This window comes from Oncorhynchus nerka, linkage group LG20 (assembly GCF_034236695.1).
Source record: "Oncorhynchus nerka isolate Pitt River linkage group LG20, Oner_Uvic_2.0, whole genome shotgun sequence".
NCBI lineage: Eukaryota > Metazoa > Chordata > Actinopteri > Salmoniformes > Salmonidae > Oncorhynchus > Oncorhynchus nerka.
This window is the reverse complement of record NC_088415.1, coordinates 57,945,252-57,973,033: the sequence shown is the minus strand read 5'-3', so window position 1 is coordinate 57,973,033 and position 27,782 is coordinate 57,945,252. Positions and strand designations below refer to the sequence as shown.

Sequence of the window (27,782 nt, the reverse complement as noted above, 5' to 3'; positions counted from 1 at the left end):
TAATCTCATGATGTGCCAATTTGAATTGTATTCAGAGACAAGGGATCAACCTTTTAGGTTTATGTATGGAATCGGATTATGGTCATGTAAAATCAATCCGTTCCTCCAATCCTCGCCTCCCCCTCTTATTTCCATTGAATGATGGAACCGTCTGTCTGTCAGTGCTCTCCTCTTTGTTCAAACCGGTTCAGCTCCTCACCCGCAGCCTCGCCACCGGCGTACAGGGAGTGAGCACCTGCGCCAAGCGTCTATCACGATTTAGATCAGATATCTCCAAATTGGACATGAGGCAGATGCTGAATATTAGTCGTGAAGCAGACAATTGACCTATATGCTGAAGGTGTAGCGCGTTGAATCTTTTTTTGCTCACTTACCGGTTCTTTTTTTTGCCGTTTCACCCATTCGACTGACAGTCAGACGATACGATTGGAGCACCGGGGTAGGCTACGTTTGAAACACCTGCACAAAAGCGCAACGTACCGCTCTAGCATTCCTGCGGAATTTGTAAAAACTTCTTTCAGGTAAGATTGAACATATTAATTGTCTGTGAATTGGCTACTTTTTCATTTGTTTGATATAGGATTTGTGGTTATTTAACCCTGTCTGAACAAAATTGGGTAATAGCTTGCATGCAGACTGGTGCATCAGCGGCGCCTGGACACAGGGGATGGAATTGATGCATCTTGCTCTGTAAGCCTTTCTTGGCCAACCAACCAAGCAAAGATTTCAGCCCAAGTATAAGTACTTTCAGGTGCTCCAACAGGAACATTACATAGACAGGTTCTGCTTTGCATAGACAGGGCATAATAAGGACTTTAACAGGGGTTTTGTATGGACATGTTATGCATTTTTTGTACAAGGAGTAGTCTACTTTCATGTGTTCTACCAGGAAAATTACATAGCAGGGTCCTGCTTTCCTTATAAACACCAGCGGGTATAATAAATTACTTTAAAATTACTTTTGTATGGATACGTTAAGCTATTATTTCTGATCTTCCATCTATAAGCTAATCAATGATGATCACCATGACTACCTCTACATCTGCCTCTGAAAATGCTCATGCACACCACCCTCACTAAGCTTACAGTAGCTTCTTCTTGTGATCTTTTGAATGATTTAGATCCAAGCTTTTCATTCTATGACCCATGTACGACCCGTGTCCCCCCCAAACGGCTTCTTCTAACCGAAGGGTCTCTGGGCTTGTCTTAGGGTTTCCCTCATACAGGAGACTCGGAGGGACATGTACTTTCTCTGGAGGGGCCAAATGGGAGACACAACTCTCTAATACCGCAGGCTACCATTAATGTGTAAGAGGCATTATAGCAATGGCTTACATTTTATTTGTGGCATTTAAAGAGCGTCCTCAATATATAACGGTCCTCAAGATAACGTTGTGTGTGTGGAAGAAATAAGATTTAGTGAGAGAGATAAAGTGAGAGGGAAACAAAAGAGAGAGAGAAAAAGAGAGATAGAGAAAGGGATTGTTTGGCAGACAGCTGCTGGAGCATAGATCAGTGATTAGAACACCTGCACAGCTGTCATGTTCTCCATTATGCATACAGGTCCCACCCACATAACCTCTCAGGGGCCAATCAGAGGGGTGGCTGTCTGCAACCCCAATAGCCTGGCCTGGGCATGACATCAGAGATACAGGCGATACGAGAGATAAAGGACCATGTTAGCACTGGTTCTGTCTCTCTGCCTACATTCTCCTATATTTGTCCATTTCAAATGTACTTTATGCCCTGTGATCTGCCAATGTGCTCATGTGATACATACAAGGCAAAGAAACAGGGTCAAAATATTAGCAGCACCAGAATGATGGAAACCATTGTGGATAAAAGTACAAACATTCCTGCATAGTGGTCACTAATATTATAGTTCTACTCCAAAGACTCCAACGTTGTGCAATGTTCCACTGCACTGAAGTATATCCAGCTAGGCATGTTTCACACGGGTGCTTAATGCTCTAAAAGGCTAACAGTAGAGCTTACAGTAGAGAACCATACAGTAGAGCTTGTTAAACAAACAAACACATGGAAATGTCCCAATCACTTTCGCCTTAGGAAGCGGAGCTGCTTTAGTCACCTTGACATGAGGTCTATTGTGTGAGATTGTCTGAGTGCCCTAAGCCTGGTCTATCTATTCATTATTCTAGTCTTGAGCAGTGGTTTCCAACCCTTTTCTCTGTCCGGAGTACCCCTGAAGTACCCCCTCATGTCCATTTGACCAGTAGTCCTATGGTCTCATAAGTCTTCTCAAGTACCCCCATGTAGATAGGCCAAGTACCCCCAGTGGTCCTAGTTGGGAACCAGTGGTCTAGAGTATAAAGTGGACAGCCTCTTTTTGATAGACCTTGTCAAGAAGAGAGTTTAGCATGGCGAGGTTAACTAGCTTTTCCAACACAGAGTTTGGGCTGATGCCATTGTGAAACCACACAGAGAGATGGGGGGAGGGAGGGAGGGAGGGAGAGAGAGGAAACATAAGCAGAGAGTTGGAAGAAAATAACGAAAGAGGGAGGAGAAAGAGAGGAACGAGAGAGAAGAAGCGAAGGGACAGAGACCGTAACTGAGACAAAGCCAGGGACAACGAGGACCTTATCAGAGAGTTCACCCCTGGGTTCCCACCGCCAGAGGCGTCACAGACCTCCCTCACACCCTCATCAGATCAGAAACAGGCTGGATGCCTCCCCTGGGAGGAGAGGATGGGAGGAGCTGACCTGCTGAAGGAGAAATAAAGAAGTGTGCTAGGCTAGCCAAATCTACTGGCAGGCTGGTTAACCACGGCATGGGCCAGATGTCATTACTGCGCAACCTACTGTATGCCAGTGTAACCTTCACTAGAGTTTGTGCAGCCGGCTCCCACCATCCCACAGCTAGTTGTGGCTAGAAATATTGGTCATTTTTCACAATAGGGAAATTCCCCAAGATAAATTATTCCCAAGAAAATTCCCAAAGCTATACGTGGACCATAGGCCAGAATCACTGATTTGTGTTGGAAAGTGCGAATACGGACCTACGGGCATCTCAGGAATAGCCGTAGGTCTATAATGTTCAAGATATTCTTTAGAACCACTGAGCACAATCAGGAAGGGCTGTTTGGATAGAGAAGAACTGGCAACGTGTCTCTGAACTGGCAACATGTTGCTTATAGTTGCCAATATGTGCAGAAAACATCAGTGTCAGCACACCCTGGAAACTAATATATTTCAGGTGCCTGGAGAGGAAATTAAATGATTAACTGTCTAAGAGACTGGAGTTTCTCTATTCAGTTGCCAGTTTGGACATTTTTCAATGGCCAGCAGGTTGTGGTTTATGATAATCGACAGCTAGATATTATTTTCAGACATGGAGTCTGTTACTGTGAACCGTGTGGCGTGAAACTGCTACACATTAGTGGTGGATGGGAGTTAATTCAACTATACAGTGTGAAGTGGTTTGAGTTGTTCTTGAGAAAAGTGTTATGATAATCACTAATGTAAGGGCTTGTGGTGTGTGTTCTAAATGTGTGTTGTTATTGTGTTACTAACTATTTTATTGGGTTTTTAATGTTGTGCTTGCTAAGCATTGTGAAAATGCAACAATATGGGGGATTAGTCCCTTGCTGGACTCGAACCCACAACCTTTGACACACTAAGAACTGTACCAAAAGCCCAGAGGATTGGTACTGTAAAGTTGTAAAGTGCCAACTTCATCATGTGGTCATTGTGACACAAACAACAGGGGAATAGGACACTTTTTGTCTTATCTTGTTTATTGGGCAGGTTTGAACGTGGACAGTTCCATTGTGACATATTCATGTAAACCTACCATGTAAACCTACCATAGAAATGTAGGCTATTGTCACGTTCTGACCATAGTTATTTTGTGTTTTCCTTGTGTTTTCCTTGTTTTAGTGTTGGTTAGGACGTGAGCTGGGTGGGCATTCTATGTTGTGTGTCTAGTTTGTCCGTTTCTATGTATGGCTTGATAACAGGCAGTTAACCCACTGTTCCTAGGCCGTCATTGAAAATAAGAATTTGTTCTTAACTGACTTGCCTGCTTAAATAAAGGTACAATTTAAAAAAATAATAATAATATGGTTCTCAATCAGAGGCAGGTGTTAGTCATTGTCTCTGATTGGGAACCATATTTAGGTAACTTGTTTTGTGTTGGGGTTTGTGGGTGGTTGTTTCCTGTCTTTGTGTTCTCTGCACCAGATAGGACTGTGTTGGGGTTTGTGGGTAGTTGTTTCCTGTCTTTGTGTTCTCTGCCACAGATAGGACTGTGTTGGGGTTTGTGGGTGGTTGTTTCCTGTCTTTGTGTTCTCTGCCACAGATAGGACTGTGTTGGGGTTTGTGGGTAGTTGTTTCCTGTCTTCGTGTTCTCTGCCACAGATAGGACTGTGTTGGGGTTTGTGGGTGGTTGTTTCCTGTCTTTGTGTTCTCTGCACCAGATAGGACTGTGTTGGGGTTTGTGGGTGGTTGTTTCCTGTCTTTGTGTTCTCTGCACCAGATAGGACTGTGTTGGGGTTTGTGGGTGGTTGTTTCCTGTCTTTGTGTTCTCTGCACCAGATAGGACTGTGTTGGGATTTGTGGGTGGTTGTTTCCTGTCTTTGTGTTCTCTGCACCAGATAGGACTGTGTTGGGGTTTGTGGGTAGTTGTTTCCTGTCTTCGTGTTCTCTGCCACAGATAGGACTGTGTTGGGGTTTGTGGGTGGTTGTTTCCTGTCTTTGTGTTCTCTGCACCAGATAGGACTGTGTTGGGGTTTGTGGGTGGTTGTTTCCTGTCTTTGTGTTCTCTGCCACAGATAGGACTGTGTTGGGGTTTGTGGGTGGTTGTTTCCTGTCTTTGTGTTCTCTGCACCAGATAGGACTGTGTTGGGGTTTGTGGGTGGTTGTTTCCTGTCTTTGTGTTCTCTGCACCAGATAGGACTGTGTTGGGGTTTGTGGGTGGTTGTTTCCTGTCTTTGTGTTCTCTGCACCAGATAGGACTGTTTCGGGTTTTGCCACGTTTGTTATTTTGTATTTGTATAGTGTTCACGTTATCGTCTTTTATTAAACATGTTGAACACGAACTACGCTGCATTTTGGTCCTCCTCTCCTTCGACGGAAGAAAACCGTTACAGCTATGATGCAGTGTCTTTGTTGAGAATGCATGCAGATATTGTGTCTGATATGTAAAACTGGGGGCTCTACCTGTGAGGGGTTTACCTGATATTTACCTTTTAGATTGTATGTGGTGCATATTGTGTTTGGATTTGGCTTTGCCACCATTTTGTATGCTTCTTTAAAGAAGAAAAGCACTGTGGCTCCCATTGTGTGAACCCATTATGTTCTGTATGCAATACGATTGAATCGGACTGAAAATACAGTTTTGAGTGAAAGATTTATTTTCTCCATTTTGGCAGATGTTAATCTTTGAGCTCCCGTGTATTGATGAGGCAGACTTCACTCTGCCTTGAATTTCAACAATTTCAAGAACAGGGGAGGGAGAGATATTTTCCACCTCAGATTCTCTCTCTCCGTTTCCCCTTCTGTGAAGTCTCCAATGACGAGCAACCCAGAGGGGGGGTTGGACGGATCGAGCCATCAATCAAGTTTACTATTTGCACCCTGGGAAGGACTGACACCCCCCCCCCCCCTCCAAACCAATCACCACAGGCCTGGATAAGACCACAGCACCGCGGCTAAAAGGTTCTCAAACAAAGAGAACGGCCTCTCTCTTTGTTTCTTGCCAGCGGAGAGCCTCCTTTCTCTGGTATTGACCGGTAGCAGATGCTGAAGGTCATGCTGTCGAGTTTAGTATTCCTGTTTGAGCTGCTCAATAGCAAGCGTTTTGACACATTTCTGATGGCTCCACATTGGTTGGAGCTTCTCAGCTGGTTGGCTCTTGCGAAACCAGAGTTGAAGAATGATTCCGACATGCGCTACAGTACATACACTCCATACAAGACAGAACTTTAAGCCGCTTTGGATAATGACCATATTATCATGTTATTGACCCTTGTGTCACTCAGTATACTGGTTGCCAGACGACTCCACGTGACCTCCATAAACTGAGTGCTACTCCCCAGGGTCTGGTCACATCATGGTGTCCAATGATGATTGAATTTTGTCATCTGTGTTATTTCTTAGGGGGAATAAAGAAGTCCACGATGACAACATTCATGCACATTCAATACATGACGTTTATGTGTTACTTCTTAGGGGGAATAAAGAAGTCCACGATGACAACATTCATGCACATTCAATACATGACGTTTATTGCCGATGCGCCGTTGCTCAGACCAAGGCTATATCTGCAATAAATGTAAGTATGTGGTAGAACTCTTTTTTTTTTAATGCACCTAGTTTATATTCTGTGGACTGAGCACCTCTTCTGCGGGTCATTAAACATGTAAACTCCGGGATGAAGTGGCAGCCATTGAAATGGAAGTAGTTTATCTCTGTGGCGCCAGCACATCTTAGCCTGAATGTATCATTTCTTTTTACATTTTGATGGGCACTTCTCTGGCCATGGCTGTGTGTGAAATGGCACCCTATTCTCTATATTACTACAGAAATAGTGCACTTATGTAAGGAATAGGGTGCCATTTCGGATGCACCCCATCTCTCCCAGTGGGTGGATTAAAGTCGAAGGGCTAGATCCTATCAGATCCGTGCTACAGCCGACACATAGTGGTGGTGGAACTGCATAAGAGCTGTCAAATCCACAAGCTGCTCCTTGCGTTACTACAGTGCCTTGCGAAAGTATTCGGCCCCCTTGAACTTTGCGACCTTTTGCCACATTTCAGGCTTCAAACATAAAGATATAAAACTGTATTTTTTTGTGAAGAATCAACAACAAGTGGGACACAATCATGAAGTGGAACAACATTTATTGGATATTTAACAAATCAAAAACTGAAAAATTGGGCGTGCAAAATTATTCAGCCCCCTTAAGTTAATACTTTGTAGCGCCACCTTTTGCTGCGATTACAGCTGTAAGTCGCTTGGGGTATGTCTCTATCAGTTTTGCACATCGAGAGACTGAAATATTTTCCCATTCCTCCTTGCAAAACAGCTCGAGCTCAGTGAGGTTGGATGGAGAGCATTTGTGAAAAGCAGTTTTCAGTTCTTTCCACAGATTCTCGATTGGATTCAGGTCTGGACTTTGACTTGGCCATTCTAACACCTGGATATTTTTATTTTTGAACCATTCCATTGTAGATTTTGCTTTATGTTTTGGATCATTGTCTTGTTGGAAGACAAATCTCCGTCCCAGTCTCAGGTCTTTTGCAGACTCCATCAGGGTTTCTTCCAGAATGGTCCTGTATTTGGCTCCATCCATCTTCCCATCAATTTTAACCATCTTCCCTGTCCCTGCTGAAGAAAAGCAGGCCCAAACCATGATGCTGCCACCACCATGTTTGACAGTGGGGATGGTGTGTTCAGGGTGATGAGCTGTGTTGCTTTTACGCCAAACAGAACGTTTTGCATTGTTGCCAAAAAGTTTAATTTTGGTTCTCATCTGACCAGAGCACCTTCTTCCACATGTTTGGTGTGTCTCCCAGGTGGCTTGTAGCAAACTTTAAATGACACTTTTTATGGATATCTTTAAGAAATGGCTTTCTTCTTGCCACTCTTCCATAAAGGCCAGATTTGTGCAATATACGACTGATTGTTGTCCTATGGACAGAGTCTCCCACCTCAGCTGTAGATCTCTGCAGTTCATCCAGAGTGATCATGGGCCTCTTGGCAGCATCTCTGATCAGTCTTCTCCTTGTATGAGCTGAAAGTTTAGAGGGACGGCCAGGTCTTGGTAGATTTGCAGTGGTCTGATACTCCTTCCATTTCAATATTATCGCTTGCACAGTGCTCCTTGGGATGTTTAAAGCTTGGGAAATCTTTTTGTATCCAAATCCGGCTTTAAACTTCTTCACAACAGTATCTCGGACCTGCCTGGTGTGTTCCTTGTTCTTCATGATGCTCTCTGCGCTTTTAACGGACCTCTGAGACTATCACAGTGCAGGTGCATTTATACGGAGACTTGATTACACACAGGGGGATTGTATTTATCATCATTAGTCATTTAGGTCAACATTGGATCATTCAGAGATCCTCACTGAACTTCTGGAGAGAGTTTGCTGCACTGAAAGTGAAGGGGCTGAATAATTTTGCACGCCCAATTTTTCAGTTTTTGATTTGTTAAAAAAGTTTGAAATATCCAATAAATGTCGTTCACTTCATGATTGTGTCCCACTTGTCGTTGATTCTTCACAAAAAAGTACAGTTTTATATCTTTATGTTTGAAGCCTGAAATGTGGCAAAAGGTCGCAAAGTTCAAGGGGGCCGAATACTTTCGCAAGGCACTGTATATCGCCGATTTTTGACAAATGCCATGCGACCGCTTTAGAAGTTCACGCAGCTGCGTTACAAGTCCAGACACTCAAATGCGTATTATTCTATTGTCTACACCTCAATTAGACTGAGGCTATAATTCCTCCATCCAAATGAACATGAAAACGGACATTATTTCTAACACCGATAGAGCTTAAACTTTCTATCGCCGTTTGAACTTTAACCCTGTATGGATAGTAAGGGAGTGGTTTGTGACACACGAGCAGCCGCTCACCAATTTGTCAGTTCCACTTCCTACATCGCCAAAACATCCCACTATGCGGATGTCGGCCAACGTAGGTTAACTCTCGATCTGATTGAAACTATAGTTTGTTAACAAAGAATTTGTGGAGTGGTTGAAAAACTCGTTTTAATGACTCCAACCTAAGTTTATGTAAACTTCCGACTTCAACTGTAACATTTGACATAGAGTTAGGATCTGGATAAAAATAGTTTAAATCAGTTATAAAACCCATTGCCCTTTATGGTTGTGAGGACTGGGTGTGAAGGAGAGTCCGCATGTTTTGGTTGCGGTCAGTGGCACTGTATTGTCCTCAAAGCGGGCAAAAAAGTTATTTAGTCTGCCTGGGAGCAAGGCATCCTGGTCCGTGACTGGGCTGGTTTTCTTTTTGTAATCCGTGATTGACTGTAGACCCTGCCACATACCTCTTGTGTCTGAGCCGTTGAATTGCGATTCTACTTTGTCTCTATACTGACGCTTAGCTTGTTTGATTGCCTTGCGGAGGGAATAGCTACACTGTTCATATTCGGTCATGTTTCCGGTCACCTTGCCCTGATTAAAAGCAGTGGTTTGCGCTTTCAGTTTCACGCGAATGCTGCCATCAATCCACGGTATCTGGTTTGGGAATGTTTTAATCGTTATGGGAACGACATCTTCAACGCACGTTCTAATGAACTCGCTCACCGAATCAGCGTATTCGTCAATGTTGTTGTCTGACGCAATACGAAACATATCCCAGTCCACGTGATGGAAGCAGTCTTGGAGCGTGGAATCAGATTGGTCGGACCAGCGTTGAACAGACCTCAGCGTGGGAGCTTCTTGTTTTAGCTTCTGTCGGTAGGCAGGGAGCAACAAAATGGAGTCGTGGTCAGCTTTTCCGAAAGGAGGGCGGGGCAGGGCCTTATATGCATCGCGGAAGTTAGAATAGCAATGATCCAAGGTTTTACCAGCCCTGGTTGCGCAATCGATATGCTGATACAATTTAGGGATTCTTGTTTTCAGATTAGCCTTGTTAAAATCCCCAGCTACAATGAATGCAGCCTCAGGATATATGGATTCCAGTTTGCAAATAGTCAAATAAAGTTTGTTTAGAGCCATCGATGTGTCTGCTTGGGGGGGGAATATATACGGCTGTGATTATAATCGAAGAGAATTCCCTTGGTAGATAATGAGGTCATCATTTGATTGTGAGGAATTCTAAATCAGGTGAACAGAAGGACTTGAGTTCCTGTATGTTGTTGTGACCAAACCACATCTCGTTAACCATAAAGCATACGCCCCGCCCCTCTTCTTACCAGGAAGATGTTTGTTTCTGTCGGCGCGATGCATGGAGAAACCAGCTGGCTGCACCGACTCCGATAGCGTCTCTCGAGTGAGCCATGTTTCCGTGAAGCAAAGAACGTTACAGTCCCTGATGTCCCTCTGGAATGCTACCCTTGCTCGGATTTCATCAACCTTGTTGCCAAGAGACTGGACATTGGCGAGTAGTATGCTAGGGAGTGGTGCGCGATGTGCCCGTCTCCAGAGCCTGACCAGAATACCGCTTCATCTGCCCCTTTTACGGCATCACCATCTCTCTCTCTGTCTTCATCACCATCTCTCTCTCTGTCTTCATCACCATCTCTCTCTCTGTCTTCATCACCATCTCTCTCTCTCTGTCTTCATCACCATCTCTCTCTCTCTGTCTTCATCACCATCTCTCTCTCTCTCTGTCTTCATCACCATCTCTCTCTCTCTGTCTTCATCACCATCTCTCTCTCTCTGTCTTCATCACCATCTCTCTCTCTCTGTCTTCATCACCATCTCTCTCTCTCTGTCTTCATCACCATCTCTCTCTCTCTGTCTTCATCGCCATCTCTCTCTCTCTGTCTTCATCGCCATCTCTCTCTCTCTGTCTTCATCACCATTTCTCTCTCTCTGTCTTCATCACCATCTCTCTCTCTCTCTCTCTGTCTGTCTTCATCACCATCTCTCTCTCTCTCTCTCTGTCTGTCTTCATCACCATCTCTACCTCTGTCTTCATCACCATCTCTCTCTGTCTTCATCACCATCTCTCTCTCTCTGTCTTCATCACCATTTCTCTCTCTCTGTCTGTCTTCATCACCATCTCTCTCTCTCTAACACCATCTCTCTCTCTCTGTCTTCATCACCATCTCTTTGTCTTCATCACCATATCTCTCTCTGTCTGTCTTCATCACCATCTCTCTCTCTCTAACACCATCTCTCTCTCTCTGTCTTCATCACCATCTCTCTGTCTTCATCACCATCTCTCTCGCTCTGTCTTCATCACCATCTCTCTCGCTCTGTCTTCATCACCATCTCTCTCTCTCTGTCTTCATCACCATCTCTCTCTCTCTGTCTTCATCACCATCTCTCTCTCTCTGTCTTCATCACCATCTCTCTCTCTGTCTTCATCACCATCTCTCTCTCGCACAACGTTACAAAGTTGGTTACACTTGCTTTTTAACACAAATCCAGTACGTAGGTTGATTGAGCTGCGTTGATTGAGTGCATTTAGCATCTGTCTTCACAGACAGCTCCCTGCTGTCAGTGAAGACACACACACACACACACACACACACTGCATGAACGTCTTCCACTGATAAATGAAATGTTTATAGTTCCATTGCAGTGGTATAGCTCCACAGGGGGCTCTATGCCACTGTGCCTTTGTATCTCTCTCAGGTACGCAGCGCCTGAGTAAAGCACACCAGGGTGTACTGCACATAAGTCATGTGGAAGCACTGTGCTCAGTTATGCTACATTTGAGCTATATATAGCAATACTTATTTGATAAGTATGTTGAATATATATATTTCTATGATCAATATGGTATTGTATCTGTAGGCATTGTGTAATGTGATAACGCTGTCATTAGGCTACTGCTCCTCAGTAATGACATGAAGCATTATAATGCTTCATGACCTCAGAGTCATTGAGAATTCTGTGTCTCTGTCTATGGCACGCAGCAGGCCAAATCTTAGCCTTTCATTAGAACCTCGTGAGCTCGGTGACAAGAGGATGTTGCAGTAGGTTAGTCAGTGGTCCCATTCCCTTCCCCCACGTAAGATGTAAGGAGACAGAGTGAGAGGGTTCGGGTTTTTGTTTGGGTAGAAATAATAATAATACATTTTATTTGTAGAGCCATATGGTTGTATAGACTAACAGTAAGGTAAATATAGTAGTCCCATTCACTCCCCCCACTTAAAATGTGAGGACATGGGAGACAGAAAGAGGGGTATGGACGGCTGGTAAGCTGTTACAGTAGGGTTAGTACAGTATGATTGAGTAGACTTACTGTAGATGGCTTCATCCATCTGTCATGCTTATGTTCTGGGCGGTAACCTCAATATTGTGGGGCTTACCGCAGCATGGTTCCAGGCTATTTGCTCCAATAATCGTCAAGCCCAATGGAAATCATCACTTACGTGACCCACTTGTGATTGATGCCATTTTAAAGATAAACAATGTTGTGTTTCACTGCCTAGCTCTGCGATGTCTCTTTTCCACACCAGTTTGGCAGTCATTTTGCATCTACAAGGTGCTACCTAGAACCTAAAAAGGTTATTTGGCTGTCCCCATAGGAGAACCCTTTTCGGTTCCATGTAGAACCCGTTCCATAGAGGGTTCTACGTGGAACCCAAAATGATTATACCTGGAACCAAAAAGGGTTCTCCTATGGGGACAGCCGGAGAACGTTTTTGGAACCTTTTTTTCTGAGAGCATCTTTTTGTAGTTATAATTGTCTAACTCTCTCTCTTTGTCCTGAACCTTAATTATTGTTCTTATCTTGCCTCTCTCCTTCTCTCCTCTTTTCTCTCACAAATAGTGTGTAAATAGTATTTTTCTCTTGGTGTCTTTCCTATACATCATTATTTTATTTCTTAGTATTTTATTTAATGTAATATCTTGTTATGTTGTTTGTATATAACTGCTCTGTACTTTGTCATGTGTTTATACGTTTCATGTGGACACCAGGAAGAGTAGCTGTTACATGTGCAGTAGCTAATGGGGATCCTATTAAACCAAACTCTCCCTCCATCATATCAGAAGCATTGTACATTTTTTCATTCTCTGATTCCTCCCTGATTCCTCTACTCACCTCTCCTTTCCTCTCAGCCTGGTCTCAGAGCCATACGAAACTTACTCTCCGTATTTCTCTGATTCCTCCCTGATTCCTCTACTCACCTCTCCTTTCCTCTCAGCCTGGTTTCAGAGCCATACGAAACTTACTCTCCGTATTTCTCTGATTCCTCCCTGATTCCTCTACTCACCTCTCCTTTCCTCTCAGCCTGGTCTCAGAGCCATACGAAACTTACTCTCCGTATTTCTCTGATTCCTCCCTGATTCCTCTACTCACCTCTCCTTTCCTCTCAGCCTGGTTTCAGAGCCATACGAAACTTACTCTCCGTATTTCTCTGATTCCTCCCTGATTCCTCTACTCACCTCTCCTTTCCTCTCAGCCTGGTTTCAGAGCCATACGAAACATACTCTCCGTATTTCTCTGATTCCTCCCTGATTCCTCTACTCACCTCTCCTTTCCTCTCAGCCTGGTCTCAGAGCCATACGAAACTTACTCTCCGTATTTCTCTGATTCCTCTACTCACCTCTCCTTTCCTCTCAGCCTGGTCTCAGAGCCATACGAAACTTACTCTCCGGATTTCTGAGCACCTCCAAGGCGTATGATACCTACAAATGGTCTAGTTACTTTAGACAGAAACAAAAGTAGGGAGGTTGGTCGGGGAGGATGGGTGGTCGTAATCCGCGACCATCTAGAATTCCAAATGTTGCATGTTCGAGTCACGTTGGGAACAACTGTAGCATTTTAGCTAACCCCTTCCCCTAACCCTTATTCTAAACTTAACCCAATTCACCTCAACTTCGTCCTTTTAGTTCCCCCAACTTTTCAAGTGAATGATCGTAACCTTTGTTGTTAGTTCACCTCACCACCAACGTAAATTCTCCATTGTTGTTACAATGCAACAAACAAGCTGGTCTCAGAGAAAGACATATAATACTATACGTCCTCCAAGACATATGATAACTTACATCACCCAATTCATATGATATGTATAGTACTATATATCCTCTAATTCGTATGCTATTGTATGGCCAGTTAAGATGTATAGTACTATATATCCTCTAATTCGTATGCTATTGTATGGCCAGTTAAGATGTATAGTACTATATATCCTCTAATTCGTATGCTATTGTATGGCCAGTTAAGATGTATAGTACTATATATCCTCTAATTCGTATGCTATTGTATGGCCAGGTAAGATGTATAGTACTATATATCCTCTAATTCGTATGCTATTGTATGGCCAGGTAAGATGTATAGTACTATATATTCTAATTCGTATGGTCAGTTAAGATGTATAGTACTATATATTCTAATTTGTATGCTATTGTATGGCCATGTAAGATGTATAGTACTATATATTCTAATTCGTATGCTATTGGAAGACCGCTATTCCATGTATAATTGAACCTAACGTAACATCATACTAAATGGAGTGTCCCAGAATAATACACATTTCCCTGAGACCACGTTGCTCCTTTCAGAGCCTCTCTCTTCTCATGATTCCCACCAGCAGCATTTCATGAGTCATTAGCTGTTTTGAGTGTGTTTATTCAACAGACTTATTCGACACACAAGTGGAAAGTGTGTGTGTCACTATTCAAACACACAGATCAAAATACCTGGGGGGGTAGCAGGGAGAGAATAATGCCTAATTCAGCTCCATTACCTTTCCTGGTGTTCAGATCTTTAGATGAGGATTTGGGTTTGGCGGGGGGAGGGGAGTTGTAGTCGGGTAGCTACTTCTGATAATGTCTTAAGTAATTACTGTGCAATTCTTTGTCTACTTCCTATTTCCTAGACAAATGTGCCCATGACTTAGGTTTTTCTGTTGCTGAGTCATTTAGTCTTTCCTGGTATTATGTCACAATGCCATGCTGAGCCTATAGGGATAAAGAATGATGTTCTCACAGATGATCAAATATTACCTAGCACATTACCTTCTCAAAATGATGGCACAAACAATGTTCTGCTCCTAGAAGTATAGCAATTAAAACCCATCCTCAATGTCAAAGCGCAAGACCAGCTATGAGGTACAGCCCCAGTCCACACCATATCATAGCAATGCAAATAGCATTATGCCAGGTTACCACCTGTGCCAGCCTGTCCATTTTCAAAGAGCTTTTAAATTTCAAATTGGCAGTTCGATTTGGCATTATTTGACTAGTTGGTTTGAAAGTGGCCCTCGCCTCTCCTCTCTACCCCTCACTTAGTCTGTCCATCATTTGGAGCCCTCCGCCGCTCTGAATAGGTAATTGTTTTTGTAAGACACGATTAAGGAAAGAGAGAAGTCATTTTCAGCTGCCAGGTCCCCAGCGAGAGTAAAAAAAACATGACGCAACGTCTGACAGTTTTGCTTTATGACACGGTTTCTCTTTATAAAACAATGCTATGCTCTATAAAAGCCAAACACTAACACAGGCACACACACACACACACACACACACACACACACACACACACACACACACACACACACACACACACACACACACACACACACAGTCATCATGACTGAACATTCCATTGTCGTCCTCTTTGTTTCCTCTTCTTTCATCTCTTCCTAGATTGACATGTAATGAAATATCAAGGGAAGGTTAATAGTCTGTTGCATCAACCGGGGCCTGCAATCCTTTCCCCAGGTTGTAGTTGTCAACGAAAGTGTGTCCTCTTAATTAACTCATGAAACACTATTGAACAGTTACTGACCTCTTTTTCCCAGGAGGCATTGAGACTTGCAGTGCCTTCCCAAAGTATTCATACCCCTTGACTTATACCCCTTGATATTCCAAACGTTGTTGTTACAGCCTGATACGTCATCCCATCTGGTTTGCGCTTAGTGGGACTATCAGTTGTTTTCCAAGAGGACAATGACCCACCACACCTCCAGGCTGTGTAAGGGATATTAGACCAAGAAGGAGAGTGATGCATCGGATGACCTGGCCTCCACAATCACCTGACCACAACCAAATTGAGATGGTTTGGGATGAGTTGGACCGCACGGTAAACGAAAAGCAGCCAACAAGTGCTCAGCATTTGTGGGAACTCCTTCAAGAATGTTGGAAAACACCTTCCAGGTGAAGCTGTTTGAGAGAATGCCAAGAGTGTGAAAAACTGTCATCAAGGCAAAGGGTGATTATTTGAAGAATCTGAAATATAAAATATATGTTACATTTGTGTTTTCATTGTGTTTTAATTTGTGTTACAGGTTTTTGGTTACTACATGATTCTATATGAGTTATTTCATAGTTCTTATTCTACAATGTAGAAAATAGTCAAATTAAGAAAAACCCTTGAATGAGTGGGTGTTCTATAACTTTTCACTGGTAGTGTATGTATTCACATCCCTGTGTCAATACATGTTAGAATCACCTTTGGTAGCTGTGAGTCATTCTGGGCAAGTCTCTAAAAGCTTTGCATACCTGGATTGCACACTGCACATTATCCTTTAAAAAATGATTTAAGCGCTGTCAAATTGGTTGTTGATCATTGCTAGACAGACGTTCAGAAAGTATTCAGACCCCTTAACTTTTTCCACATTTTGCTAAATTACAGCTTTATTCTAAAATTGATTATATAGTTTTTCCCCCTCATCAATCTACACACAATACCCCATAATGACAAAGCAAAAACTGTTTTTTAGAAACTTTTGCAAATGAATAAAAAATAAAAAATAATAATAAATAAATAAAATATCACATTTACATAAGTATTCAGGCTCTTTACTCAGTACTTTGTTGAAGCACCTTTGGCAGTGATTACAGCCTCGAGTCTTCTTGGGTATGATGCTACAAGCTTGGCACACCTGTATTTGGGGAGTTTCTCCCATTCTGCTCTGCAGATCCTCTCAGACTGTGAGGTTGGATGGGGAACGTTACTGCACAGGTCTCTCCAGAGATGTTCGATCGGGTTCAAGTCCGGGCTCTGGCTGGGCCACTCAAAGACATTCAGAGACTTGTCCCGAAGCCAATCCTGCGTTGTCTTGGCCAATTGCTTAGTTGTCGTTGTCCTATTGGAAGGTAAACCTTCACCCCAGTCTGAGGTCCTGACACCACCATGCTTCACCGTAGGGATGGTGCCAGGGTTCCTCCAGACATGATGCTTTGCAGTCAGGCCAAAGAGTTCAATCGTGGTTTCATCAGACCAGAGAATATTGTTTCTCATGGTCTGAGAGTCATTTGGGTGCCTTTTGGCAAACTCCAAGTGGACTGTCATGTGCCTTTTACTGGGGAGTGGCTTCTGTCTGGCTACTCTACCATAATGGCCTGATTGGTGGAGTGCTGCAGAGATGGTAGTCCTTCTGGAAGGTTCTCCCATCTCCACAGTGGAACTCTAGAGCTCTGTCCGAGTGACTAACGGGTTCTTGGTCACCTCCCTGACCAATGCCCTTCTCCCCCGATTGCTCAGTTTGGCTGGGCGGCCAGCTCTAGGAAGTCTTGGTGGTTCTAAACTTCCATTTAAGAATGAGGGAGACCACTGTGTTCTTTGGGACCTTCAATGTTGCAGACATTTTTTTGGTACCCTTCCCCAGATCTGTGCCTTGGCACAATCCCGTCTCTGAGCTCTACGGACAATTCCTTCGACCTCATGGCTTGGTTTTTGCTCTGACATGCACTGTCAACTGTGGGACCTTATATAGACAGGTGTGTGCCTTTCCAAATCATGTCCAATCAATTGAATTTACCACAGGTGGACTCCAATCAAGTTGTAGAAACATCTATGGAAACATTGATCAGTTTTGAGTCTCATAGCAAAGTGTCTGAATACTTATATAAATACAATATTTCAATTTTTTATTTTAATACATTTGCAAAACCTATTTTTGTTTCGTCATTATTTGGTATTTTATGTAAATTGATGAGAAAAAAAATATTTGATCAATTTTTGAAGAAGGCTGTAAGGTGACAACATTGTTTTTTAAAGGAAGGGATCAGAATACTTTCTGAATGCACTATAAGTCAAAACTGTAATTTGGCCACTCAGGAACATTCAATGTTGTCTTGATAAGCAACTCCAGTGTATATTTGACCTTGTGTTTTAGGTTCTCTGAAAGGTGAACATTTCACCCAGTGTCTGTTGAAAAGCATGCTAAACCAGGTTTTCCTCTAGGATTTTTAGCTCTATTCCGTTTATTTTTACCCCCCCCCCCCAAAAAAAAAACAACAACAACAACAACCTAGTCCTTGCCGATGAGAAGCATACCCATAACATGATGCAGCCACCACCATGCTTGAAAATATGAAGCGTGGTACTCAGTGACGTGCTGTGTTGGATTTTCCCCAAATATAACGCTTTGCATTCTGGATATAAAGTGAATTCTTTGCCACATTTTTTACAGTTTTACTTTAGCGCTTTATTGCAAACAGGATTGTTTTGGAATATTCTGGCTTCCTTCTTTTCACTCTGTCATTTGTAAGTATTGTGGAGTAACTACAATGTTGTTGATCAGTCCTCGGTTTTCTCCTATCACAGCCATTCAACTCTGTAACTGTTTTAAAGTCACCATTGGCCTCATAGTGAAATCCCTGAGCAGTTTCCTTCCTCTCCAGCAACTGAGTTAGGAAGGACGCCTGTATCTTTTTAGTGACAAGGTGTGCTGATACACCATCCAAAGTGTAATTAATAATTTCACCATGCTCAAATGGATACTCAGTGTATGTTTATTTGTGAGGCATTGGGAAAACCTTCCTGGTCTTTGTGGTTGAATCTGTGTTTGAAATTCACTGCTCTACTGAGGGACCATACTTGATAATTGTATGTGTGGGGTACAGAGATGAGGTAGTCATTCAAAAATCATATTAAACACACTATTATTGCACACAGAGTGAGTTTTTACCCTGAACTTATTTAGGCTTGTCAAACTTATTATTGTGACTTGTTAATTTTTTATTATTTTGTAAAAAAAATTTTTACTCCTGAACTTATTTAGGCTTGTCATAACAAAGGGGTTGAATACTTATTGACTCAAGACATTTCGGCTTTTAATTTTTTATTATTTTGTAAAAAAAAATATATAAAAACACATACTTCCACTTTGACATTAGGTCCTCTGCCAGTGGAAGGAGACTAGAGCGATACTCTATCCACGGCCAGGTAGAGGGGACAGCAGATCCCACAAGGAACATGCGGGGTTTGTTATGTGTTGTATGTGTGACGTGTGTCAGCATGGCGTGTGTGTGCGCACGTTTCTTTTCTTGCCTCCTCTGGGAAAGAGCATTCCCACTGGGCTGGTGGTAATTTGTGTGTGTTTGTGTGTGTCACTGAGACAGATGAAGTGCTCTCAGGTGCCTGTGTATCATGAATCCAGACCGGAGCAGCTAGTGGGTTGATTAACTGAAGGGACTGAACAACCCTCAGTCACTGCTGACTCTATTTATGTGAGTCTGAGCTGAGTTGGAAGGCGTATACTGTAGAGATACACACAAGCCTGCTCATATCTGTGGTAATGAGAGCGGGCCGGGGAGAGAGCTCATGCCCACTAGATGTATGCGATCGTAGGGAGTAATTTAGAGGTGTCCCCTTCCTTACACACACACACACACACACACAAGCCTGCTCATATCTGTGGTAATGAGAGCGGGCCGGGGAGAGAGCTCATGCCCACTAGATGTATGCGATCGGGAGTAGGGTGGCCCTTCCTTAGCCTAATTTAGAATGGTGGCCCCTTCGATCATAGGGAGTAATTTACACACACACACACACACACAAGCCTGCTCATATCTGTGGTAATGAGAGCGGGCCGGGGAGAGAGCTCATGCCCACTAGATGTATGCGATCATAGGGAGTAATTTAGAGGTGGCCCCTTCCTTACACACACACACACACACACAAGCCTGCTCATATCTGTGGTAATGAGAGCGGGCCGGGGAGAGAGCTCATGCCCACTAGATGTATGCGATCGTAGGGAGTAATTTAGAGGTGTCCCCTTCCTTACACACACACACACACAAGCCTGCTCATATCTGTGGTAATGAGAGCGGGCCGGGGAGAGAGCTCATGCCCACTAGATGTATGCGATCGTAGGGAGTAATTTAGAGGTGGCCCCTTCCTTACACAAACATGGGGTGGAAAGATGGATGGATCAATGCTGTGTATTTCACTGGTTTTCAATTTCTCTTGTGGCGCATAGCAGTTTCATCCATTTAGGTTTGGAAGTGCCGGAAATCCTCCTTAGCAAGCATTAAGGGAGAATCCCACTGAAAGACTTGGTGGAATGCTTTGAGACAGGGGGGTGGGAGAGGGGGGGATAGGCTTCCTTTCCTGCTGAAGTCATGATAGCTAAGGCATGGGTTCAGGGCCTTTGCTGTTTTGCACTGATGGACAGCAGCTCAACACAGAGCAAGACTGTATCTCCCTTCTCCCAGACCTGTCTATCACAGTGGTGGTTGCCTGGTTGGATCTCTACTGTGTGCTCTGTCGGCCCTCTTTGAATGTCTTGTAGTCAGCCCATACATTCAGAATGGACAGCCCCATTCGCCGACAGTCGAGAGCCTCCTAGAGCCTCCTTGAGTTCTTTTCTCCGCCTAAGACAACTCTGGTTGTGAAATAAGGGAAGACATGCAGAAAGGAGTCTTAGAAGAAGGCATCAACGACATCCAATGGCTGTAGTCAGTAGGGTGAGGCTGGTTAGTATACAGCTGGAGTTGCCCTGGTACATGCAAAACCGTCTGAACACAGGATTTCCCGTTTGCCAGTCCTTCGCACAAATCATTTGATCTTTTTACGTAGCTTGTCTATACACCCTTTGAATGCTCGACTGATTTTCTTCATCCTATGGACATGTCCTCTAAGCCATTTAAATTCAGAACTGATTGTATTGCAAGCGTGGTTGTACAGTAGGTGAAGAGGCAATGCATTTTCAGGAATGGGAGAAAGATGGAATAAAACGTTATTGTCAGTTTGCACAGTTTCCTCCTATACCACAAAGATACCAAACCCACATTCCATTTCTTTGAATGGTCCATCCCCCTCGGCCATTCTTAGATGCTCTACTGTCAATGTTACTTCTGTCTTGTCTTTCTGTGTTGATTGAGAGGGGTGGGGCTCGCAGCCAGGCTCTCTGCACGACTCCCTCTCTGCCAGAGACTCATTCCTCATGTGGTTCATGGAGAATAGGTCAAAGGTCGCCATGTCTGCGCACATTGAAGGTGATCTAGCAGCTCAACAGGGCGTAGCGCAAAAATTCCGTCCTCTTGCATAATACAATAGAAGAATGGAGACAAAATAAGCTTTTAATGTCTATGCAGCTCACTCTTTGGTGAGGGGATGCAACACGAGGTACACATACAGGACAGGACACACGGAACACACGCAGTGTACGTGCTCATAGCCCATTGACCTACAGAATGTACCTGGGGAGAAGTGTAAGAGAGAGAGTGAGATATTGACAGAAAAATACTACTTTAACCATGCAACGTGAATCTTAATGGTCTCTGTCCCCGTCTATCCCCCTCTCTCTCTCTCTCGCCTCTCGACTCCATCTACCTATCTCACTCTCTCAACCCCCCCTCTCTCTCTCTTTGCAGGTCCAGGATGGCTGTGGCTGTGCATGTACCTGGTCGACAGGCTGTCCCGTCTCTGCTGCTGCTTCTGTGTGCTGGCCTAGGTGAGTGCTCTTATCTGTGCTCATCATTCATTCTGACACACTGGTTTCAGCCCTCAGTTTCTGCTCATCCTTCATTCTGGCACACTGGTTTCAGCCCTCAGTTTCTGCTCATCCTTCATTCTGACACACTGGTTTCAGCCCTCAGTGTCTGCTCATCCTTCATTCTGGCACACTGGTTTCAGCCCTCAGTTTCTGCTCATCCTTCATTCTGACACACTGGTTTCAGCCCTCAGTTTCTGCTCATCCTTCATTCTGACACACACACTGGTTTCAGCCCTCAGTGTCTGCTCATCCTTCATTCTGACATGCACACTGGTTTCAGCCCTCAGTTTCTGCTCATCCTTCATTCTGACACACTGGTTTCAGCCCTCAGTTTCTGCTCATCCTTCATTCTGACATGCACACTGGTTTCAGCCCTCAGTTTCTGCTCATCCTTCATTCTGACATGCACACTGGTTTCAGCCCTCAGTTTCTGCTCATCCTTCATTCTGACATGCACACTGGTTTCAGCCCTCAGTTTCTGCTCATCCTTCATTCTGACATGCACACTGGTTTCAGCCCTCAGTTTCTGCTCATCCTTCATTCTGACACACTGGTTTCAGCCCTCAGTTTCTGCTCATCCTTCATTCTGACATGCACACTGGTTTCAGCCCTCAGTTTCTGCTCATCCTTCATTCTGACATGCACACTGGTTTCAGCCCTCAGTTTCTGGGAAGCTGGTGGACAACACATCATCAACACGAGGTGCTGCTGGAAATCCCAGGCACATTTTCGGAAAATAGAAGCCGAAAATGTGGCCCGAGCGAACAAGTTTCGGATCAGTAGTAATGTTGACTGCTACTACTTTTTGATTGTGTAGTCTGAATGTTGTAACGGAGAAACACGATGTGGATGTTTGCAGACAGGCTCTGTGGGAGTGTGCTGGAACTGTTCCAGACCCATTGATGGTCATTTAGTCTGAACGTTGTAATGGAGAAACACGATGTGGATGTTTGCAGACAGGCTCTGTGGGAGTGTGCTGGAACTGTTCCAGACCCATTGATGGTCATTTAGTTGACCGTCTGTTCAATTACACTGCGTCAAATTGTCCTGTGCTGGAGCAACGAAGACAGGAAGTCTATCTAAGCATGTGGTTAAAACCTGTGATGTTACAGGAACCACAAACTGACTGTGTCCCAATAGGCTTAGATACAGATGTAGGATCTTCATTTGACCCAGTTTGCTACAGCAGAAGAATAATCATTCAGCAACAGGAAATGGTCATTATTATGTGGATTCTTTTTTTGTAGGGGTTGATACATTTTTTGATTCATCAAATCTTACATTAAAGTGGAAATTACAAACTTTCGAAGCCTTTCAGAACCTCTAATACACTACAGGTTTGCATTTCCTGCCAGGAAAAGTGTAAGCAAAAAAAAGAGTGATCAAATTAAGATCCTACGTCTGTAGTTACCTTCCTTTCCTCGTTTCGTCTCCGTCATGGTCTACATTATTTGAAAGAACTTAATGGGATTTGGCTCAAAAGCAGATACTGTAATGTAATTGAGTGTGTGTGTGTGTGTGTGTGTGTGTGCGTCTCTGGTACACGCGTGCATGTACGTGTGGTTATTGCTCTCTGTTGCTCAGATGGACGAAGGGTCTCAGAGGCCACTCACAGGTTACGGTATATCACTCTCCTACCTAACCTTCCCCCACACACCACACAACCTATCTGGACACTATCCTCCAGCTGCTGTTGCCATGGATATCCCAGCTAATAGATAGATGGCTGGGGGATGGAAAGGCATGCATTTTCTGGGAGAGAATGCCTCGCGGTCTTTGACTCTGCTGGGCTTTGATGTGTGTGTGTGATTGTATATCTATCACTTATTGACATGAAGCTGAGGAACCATCCTATTTGACGAGCCCGGCACAAGTGAAGACAGCTATGCAGTAGCAGAACAGACACGACTGAATAACGTGCTTCTCTCTCATATCACTGTCAGGGCTCCTGTATGTCAGCGCTACACTGCATGAAACTTGTCAACCATTAGTAATAGGCAGGGACAAGAATGAGACAAATGAGAGGAACAATACATCCTTGATTGACACTTCGTAAGGCCTAATACTGGCCAGATCTACACACGGTTTGCCACTCTGACGAGCATACAATAGGAGAGCGGCTTCTGTTGCTGACAGTAAAAGTCCTCCGTGTCATCTCCACCCTGTTTCCATTGTTAAAAAGTCCTCCGTGTCATCTCCACCCTGTTTCCATTGTTAGGAGTCTCCCTGTTTCCATTGTTAGGAGTCTCCCTGTTTCCTTTTTCTGCTGTCAATTCCATCTGTTTTTCCATTCACAGTTGTCTGTGTTCATCTCTCAGTCTGTCTCTCTCTCTCTCCACGTAGCAAACAGTGTTTGTGATTACTTCTGGCTTGGGGATAAAGCTGATTGTTAGAATACTGACATGGGGATTCTCTCTAGGGGGGGTTCCACTTGTGAAGACATTCCAATCTAAATGCAGATGGGAGAGCCTTGTAGTTGGCCTTTACCGGTATTCCCATTTCCATGGTTACCCTGAGGCTGTATCTCACGGCATCTGGAGTGAGCGAACTGCTGATGCCCACCTGCAGAGTGATGAACCCTGTTCTTTGTGCGGCAAACACCGTCCCGACACTTTTACGTCCAATCAAATCAAAGAGAGGGGAGGGGAGAGGGAGTGAGGGAAAGGAGAAGAGAGGAAAGAGGGGACAGAGAGGTTAGTGGTAGAGAGGGGAGAGAATGAAAGAGGGGGATGGGGGACAAAAAGAGAGAGGAGAAAGAGAGCGAGAGAGGGAAAGCAGGTGCATGAATGCAGATATGAATGTGATGAAATAAGCATACTGAAATTGGAATTAATTATCTGTCTACCCAGCCAAGTGTCAAGTGTGTGCGTGTGCATGTACGCGCGTGTGTGTGTGTGTGTGTGTGTGTGTGTGTGTGTGTATGTGCGTGTGTGTGTGTGTGTGTGTGTGACTCTACACAGTGCTGTTGTGTCACCTCTACTGGAATGGAGTTTCACCGAGTTGGGTTCCGGAACATTCTCTGAGTGTTACTCTGGTAATGAATCCCAGAGGTCTGGTTAAGTATGGCACCCTGGAATCTCAGCTCCTCTCATTCCTCTTCTGCTCTCTCAATAGGTAATTGGCTTGGCTCTAATAGACCAAACTGACGGAACTAACCATTACTCCTGTCTGTTTCAGCTTACTTGAGGATCTTACATAGAAATAGACTTACCATTCAAGCCAATGGTGGGTAGATCGGCCCCCATATTGAGTGAACGCATAGGAGTACATTTGATCTCTTCTTCCCTTTTTCCCTCACGACCCTGCCTCTTCTTCTTCCTCTCCTTAGGGGTGAGCGAGGCAGCCTCCATAGTGAACATGCATAGAGTCATCCACCCTGCCTCTTCTTCTTCCTCTCCTTAGGGGTGAGCGAGGCAGCCTCCATAGTGAACATGCATAGAGTCATCCACCCTGCCTCTTCTTCCTCTCCATAGGCGTGAGCGAGGCAGCCTCCATAGTGAACATGCATAGAGTCATCCACCCTACCTCTTCTTCTTCCTCTCCTCAGGGGTGAGCGAGGCAGCCTCCATAGTGAACATGCGTAGAGTCATCCACCCTACCGTACAAGAGCCACTGGCCGGGTTCGCTCACCTCCCCTGCGTCTTCACCCACGAGCCCAGTGAGCCCAGCCCCTCTAGCCAGCCTCCCCATATCCAGTGGACCCGAACCTGGGTACTGCGTGGAGGAATGGGGGAGCCCCTGGAGCAGATGGTTCTCTCAGCCAAAGGTAAAGAAAGTAACAATAGTCTGAAATTAAAGCTAATGATTCAATGACAGTGTTTCAGCCAACATGGTTGTAGACTGTTTCAACTAGTAGGATATTCATTTCAATCAATTTTTGTATTACAACAGGTCATTCATTATGACCAAATGATGTAGAGTATACACTTTCATAGAAAAACAAACATATTTTGTAACTCTTTGCCAAAGGTGACGTGGTGAAGGTGAATAAGGCTTTCGCTGGGCGGGTCAGGTTGCTTGGATACGCTGCCAACAACCGAAATGCTACCATGGAGATCTCAGGCCTCCGTAGCAACGACACAGGCACCTACCACTGCCAGGTTGTGGTGGGCGACAACTACGAGCGAGACGTATTGCCCCTTGTGGTCATGGGTGAGGAGTTTATACTGTAACTGACTGCATGTCGTTGTAATTGAAGTTTTCTCTCCGATTTAATACAGTATATCTTTGTTTGCAACAATTACAAGGAGTACCTTCTTTGAATTCTTGAATTAGTGTGTTTTGTGAATCACTTCTCATTTTTACAGTTGTGGAGTAGAGTTCATCAATAGTGAAAAAGCCTAGTTATTGTATTTCTGAAAGCTCGACAAATCCATACGGTGGATAACCAAGCTCTTTGTCCCTTCAAATGATCATTAATAGCATCTTAGAAACCTCAGTGTGAAAATGTGACCTTTTACTTAATGACCATTGGTCCTTCCCATTGAGTGTTGGGACAAAGCCTCCTTTATCTCATTCAACACTAATTACATTGATTCATCATATCAATATCACAATTACTTTCTCCGGGCTTACTTTTCTGTGCTTCTGTTTGTGTTGTCATTACGGGTTCATATTAACAGACTAATAGTCCGCAACACTGTCATTAATATTAAGCACATGGATTGAATACCAACGACAAGTACCCTGTGACTGCTCTTCCATGAAGTGCAGCTAAAAGCGGGTTTCTGTTTTGAATGGGAACGGTGAACCTATTTGGTTGCCGACCACCTGTATAATCTGTCAAAGTTGGGCAATATCACGGACATCCGATATACTGCAGCAGATGCAGGGGAGGGAACAAAAGGGAGAAAAAACGTCTTTCCACATTCCGATGTTGATATTAGCATAATCATTTAGTGTCTTACAATGCCACGTGGAGAGTAACATTTCATTGGGTGACCTTCGCCAGTGAACGAACATCCTAATGATCTAATTGGTTGTACAAGCTCCCATCTGTTTGTCTGAGACAAATACACACTTGGCATCACAACCCAGACCTGTGTGTGGCTGTGTCGTACGCTGCTCAAATTGAGTGTTTGTTTTTTGTTGTTGTGAATACGTGTGCTGTATGTGTGTGTCCTTGAGGTGTTGATCAAGAAAGAGAAAAATACAAGCGAGGGGGAGAGAGAGAGAGAGAGAGAGAGAGAAGAAAGAGAATGTGTCTGTCAGTCACCTCACCTCTGTGTCTCTCCTCTCAGGTGTTGTGTTCCATTACCGGTCTCCTAGTGACCGTTACGCCCTCTCGTTCGATGACGCCCAGTGGGTCTGTCAGGAGAACTCTGCCCTCATCGCCACGCCGACCCAGCTGTGGGCAGTTTTCTACAATGGCTATGCAAACTGTGCTGCCGGATGGCTCTCCGACCAGACTGTCCGGTGGGCACACACACACACACACACACACACACACACACACACACACACACACACACACACACACACACACACACACACACACACACACACAGAGCTGACCCAGTCACTCCTGTCACATCCAAACACTCGCTCACAATACAACGAAGACCGCATACTGTTTGGAGGACAGCCGTAGTTTGATATTTTGAACATCTGGTGCGAACACAGAGCCTAGTTTTCTGACTCTGATCCTATTAATATTATCTCCACAGCTATCCTATCCAGTCACCAGAGCTTGGTTGCTATGGACAACAGGAGTACTCGGCTGGTGTGAGGAATTATGGGAAGAGAGACCCTAATGAGCTGTTTGATGTCTACTGTTTCGCCGGGGAACTGGACGGTGAGACACACACACACACACGCATGGCTGTACGCACGCACACACACACACACAGGCAGACACACACATGTCCACACGCACACACACACACAGGCAGACACACACAGAAACATCTCACTTCCACTCCTGACTCACTTTAATAAAATTGCCTTGTGAATTTGTAGGCTTGTGAAAGGACAATAAAGATATCTGAGTCAGAACCTCCTCTCTCTATCCAGGTGAGGTATTCCACTCATGGGTCCCAGGGCGTCTGACTCTATCCTCTGCCTCAGAACGCTGCATCTCCCTGGGAGGACAGTTGGCCACGGTGGGGCAGCTCTACCTGGCCTGGAAGGCTGGGCTGGACAGCTGTGCTCCAGGCTGGCTCTCTGACGGCAGTGTCCGCTACCCTATCACCCAGCCCAGGCAGGGCTGTGGAGGGGCCCAGCCAGGGGTCTGGACCGTCGTTCCCAACACCAATGGAACCACAACCAGCAGCGGATCAGCCAATGCTACGGACACCACACCGCTCTACGATGCCTATTGCTACAGAGGTGAGAATGAAGTCCAGATCTGGAGTCCAAGAGTTCAGAGTTCATAGGTTACATTGTCAGTGTTAGGCTAAACTGGGAACTTCTCTTACACGAGTCACTGATAAACACACAGTTCATAATGTAACA

General features: G+C 44.4%; 1 protein-coding gene across 2 annotated transcripts in view; it reads left to right on the top strand.

The window, feature by feature from the left end:
• Nucleotides 1-165: 165 nt before the first annotated feature.
• Nucleotides 166-27,782, top strand: part of ncana (neurocan a) — a 71,824-nt gene continuing 44,207 nt past the window's right edge. For both annotated transcript variants that reach the window (XM_029623266.2, XM_029623265.2), the window contains exons 1-7: nucleotides 166-521; nucleotides 21,208-21,287; nucleotides 24,877-25,095; nucleotides 25,299-25,481; nucleotides 26,570-26,744; nucleotides 26,996-27,123; nucleotides 27,342-27,656. In XM_029623266.2, coding sequence (XP_029479126.2) covers nucleotides 21,215-21,287; nucleotides 24,877-25,095; nucleotides 25,299-25,481; nucleotides 26,570-26,744; nucleotides 26,996-27,123; nucleotides 27,342-27,656 — 1,093 coding nt within the window. In that variant the 5' untranslated portion in view covers nucleotides 166-521; nucleotides 21,208-21,214. The remainder of the gene's footprint in view (nucleotides 522-21,207; nucleotides 21,288-24,876; nucleotides 25,096-25,298; nucleotides 25,482-26,569; nucleotides 26,745-26,995; nucleotides 27,124-27,341; nucleotides 27,657-27,782) is intronic.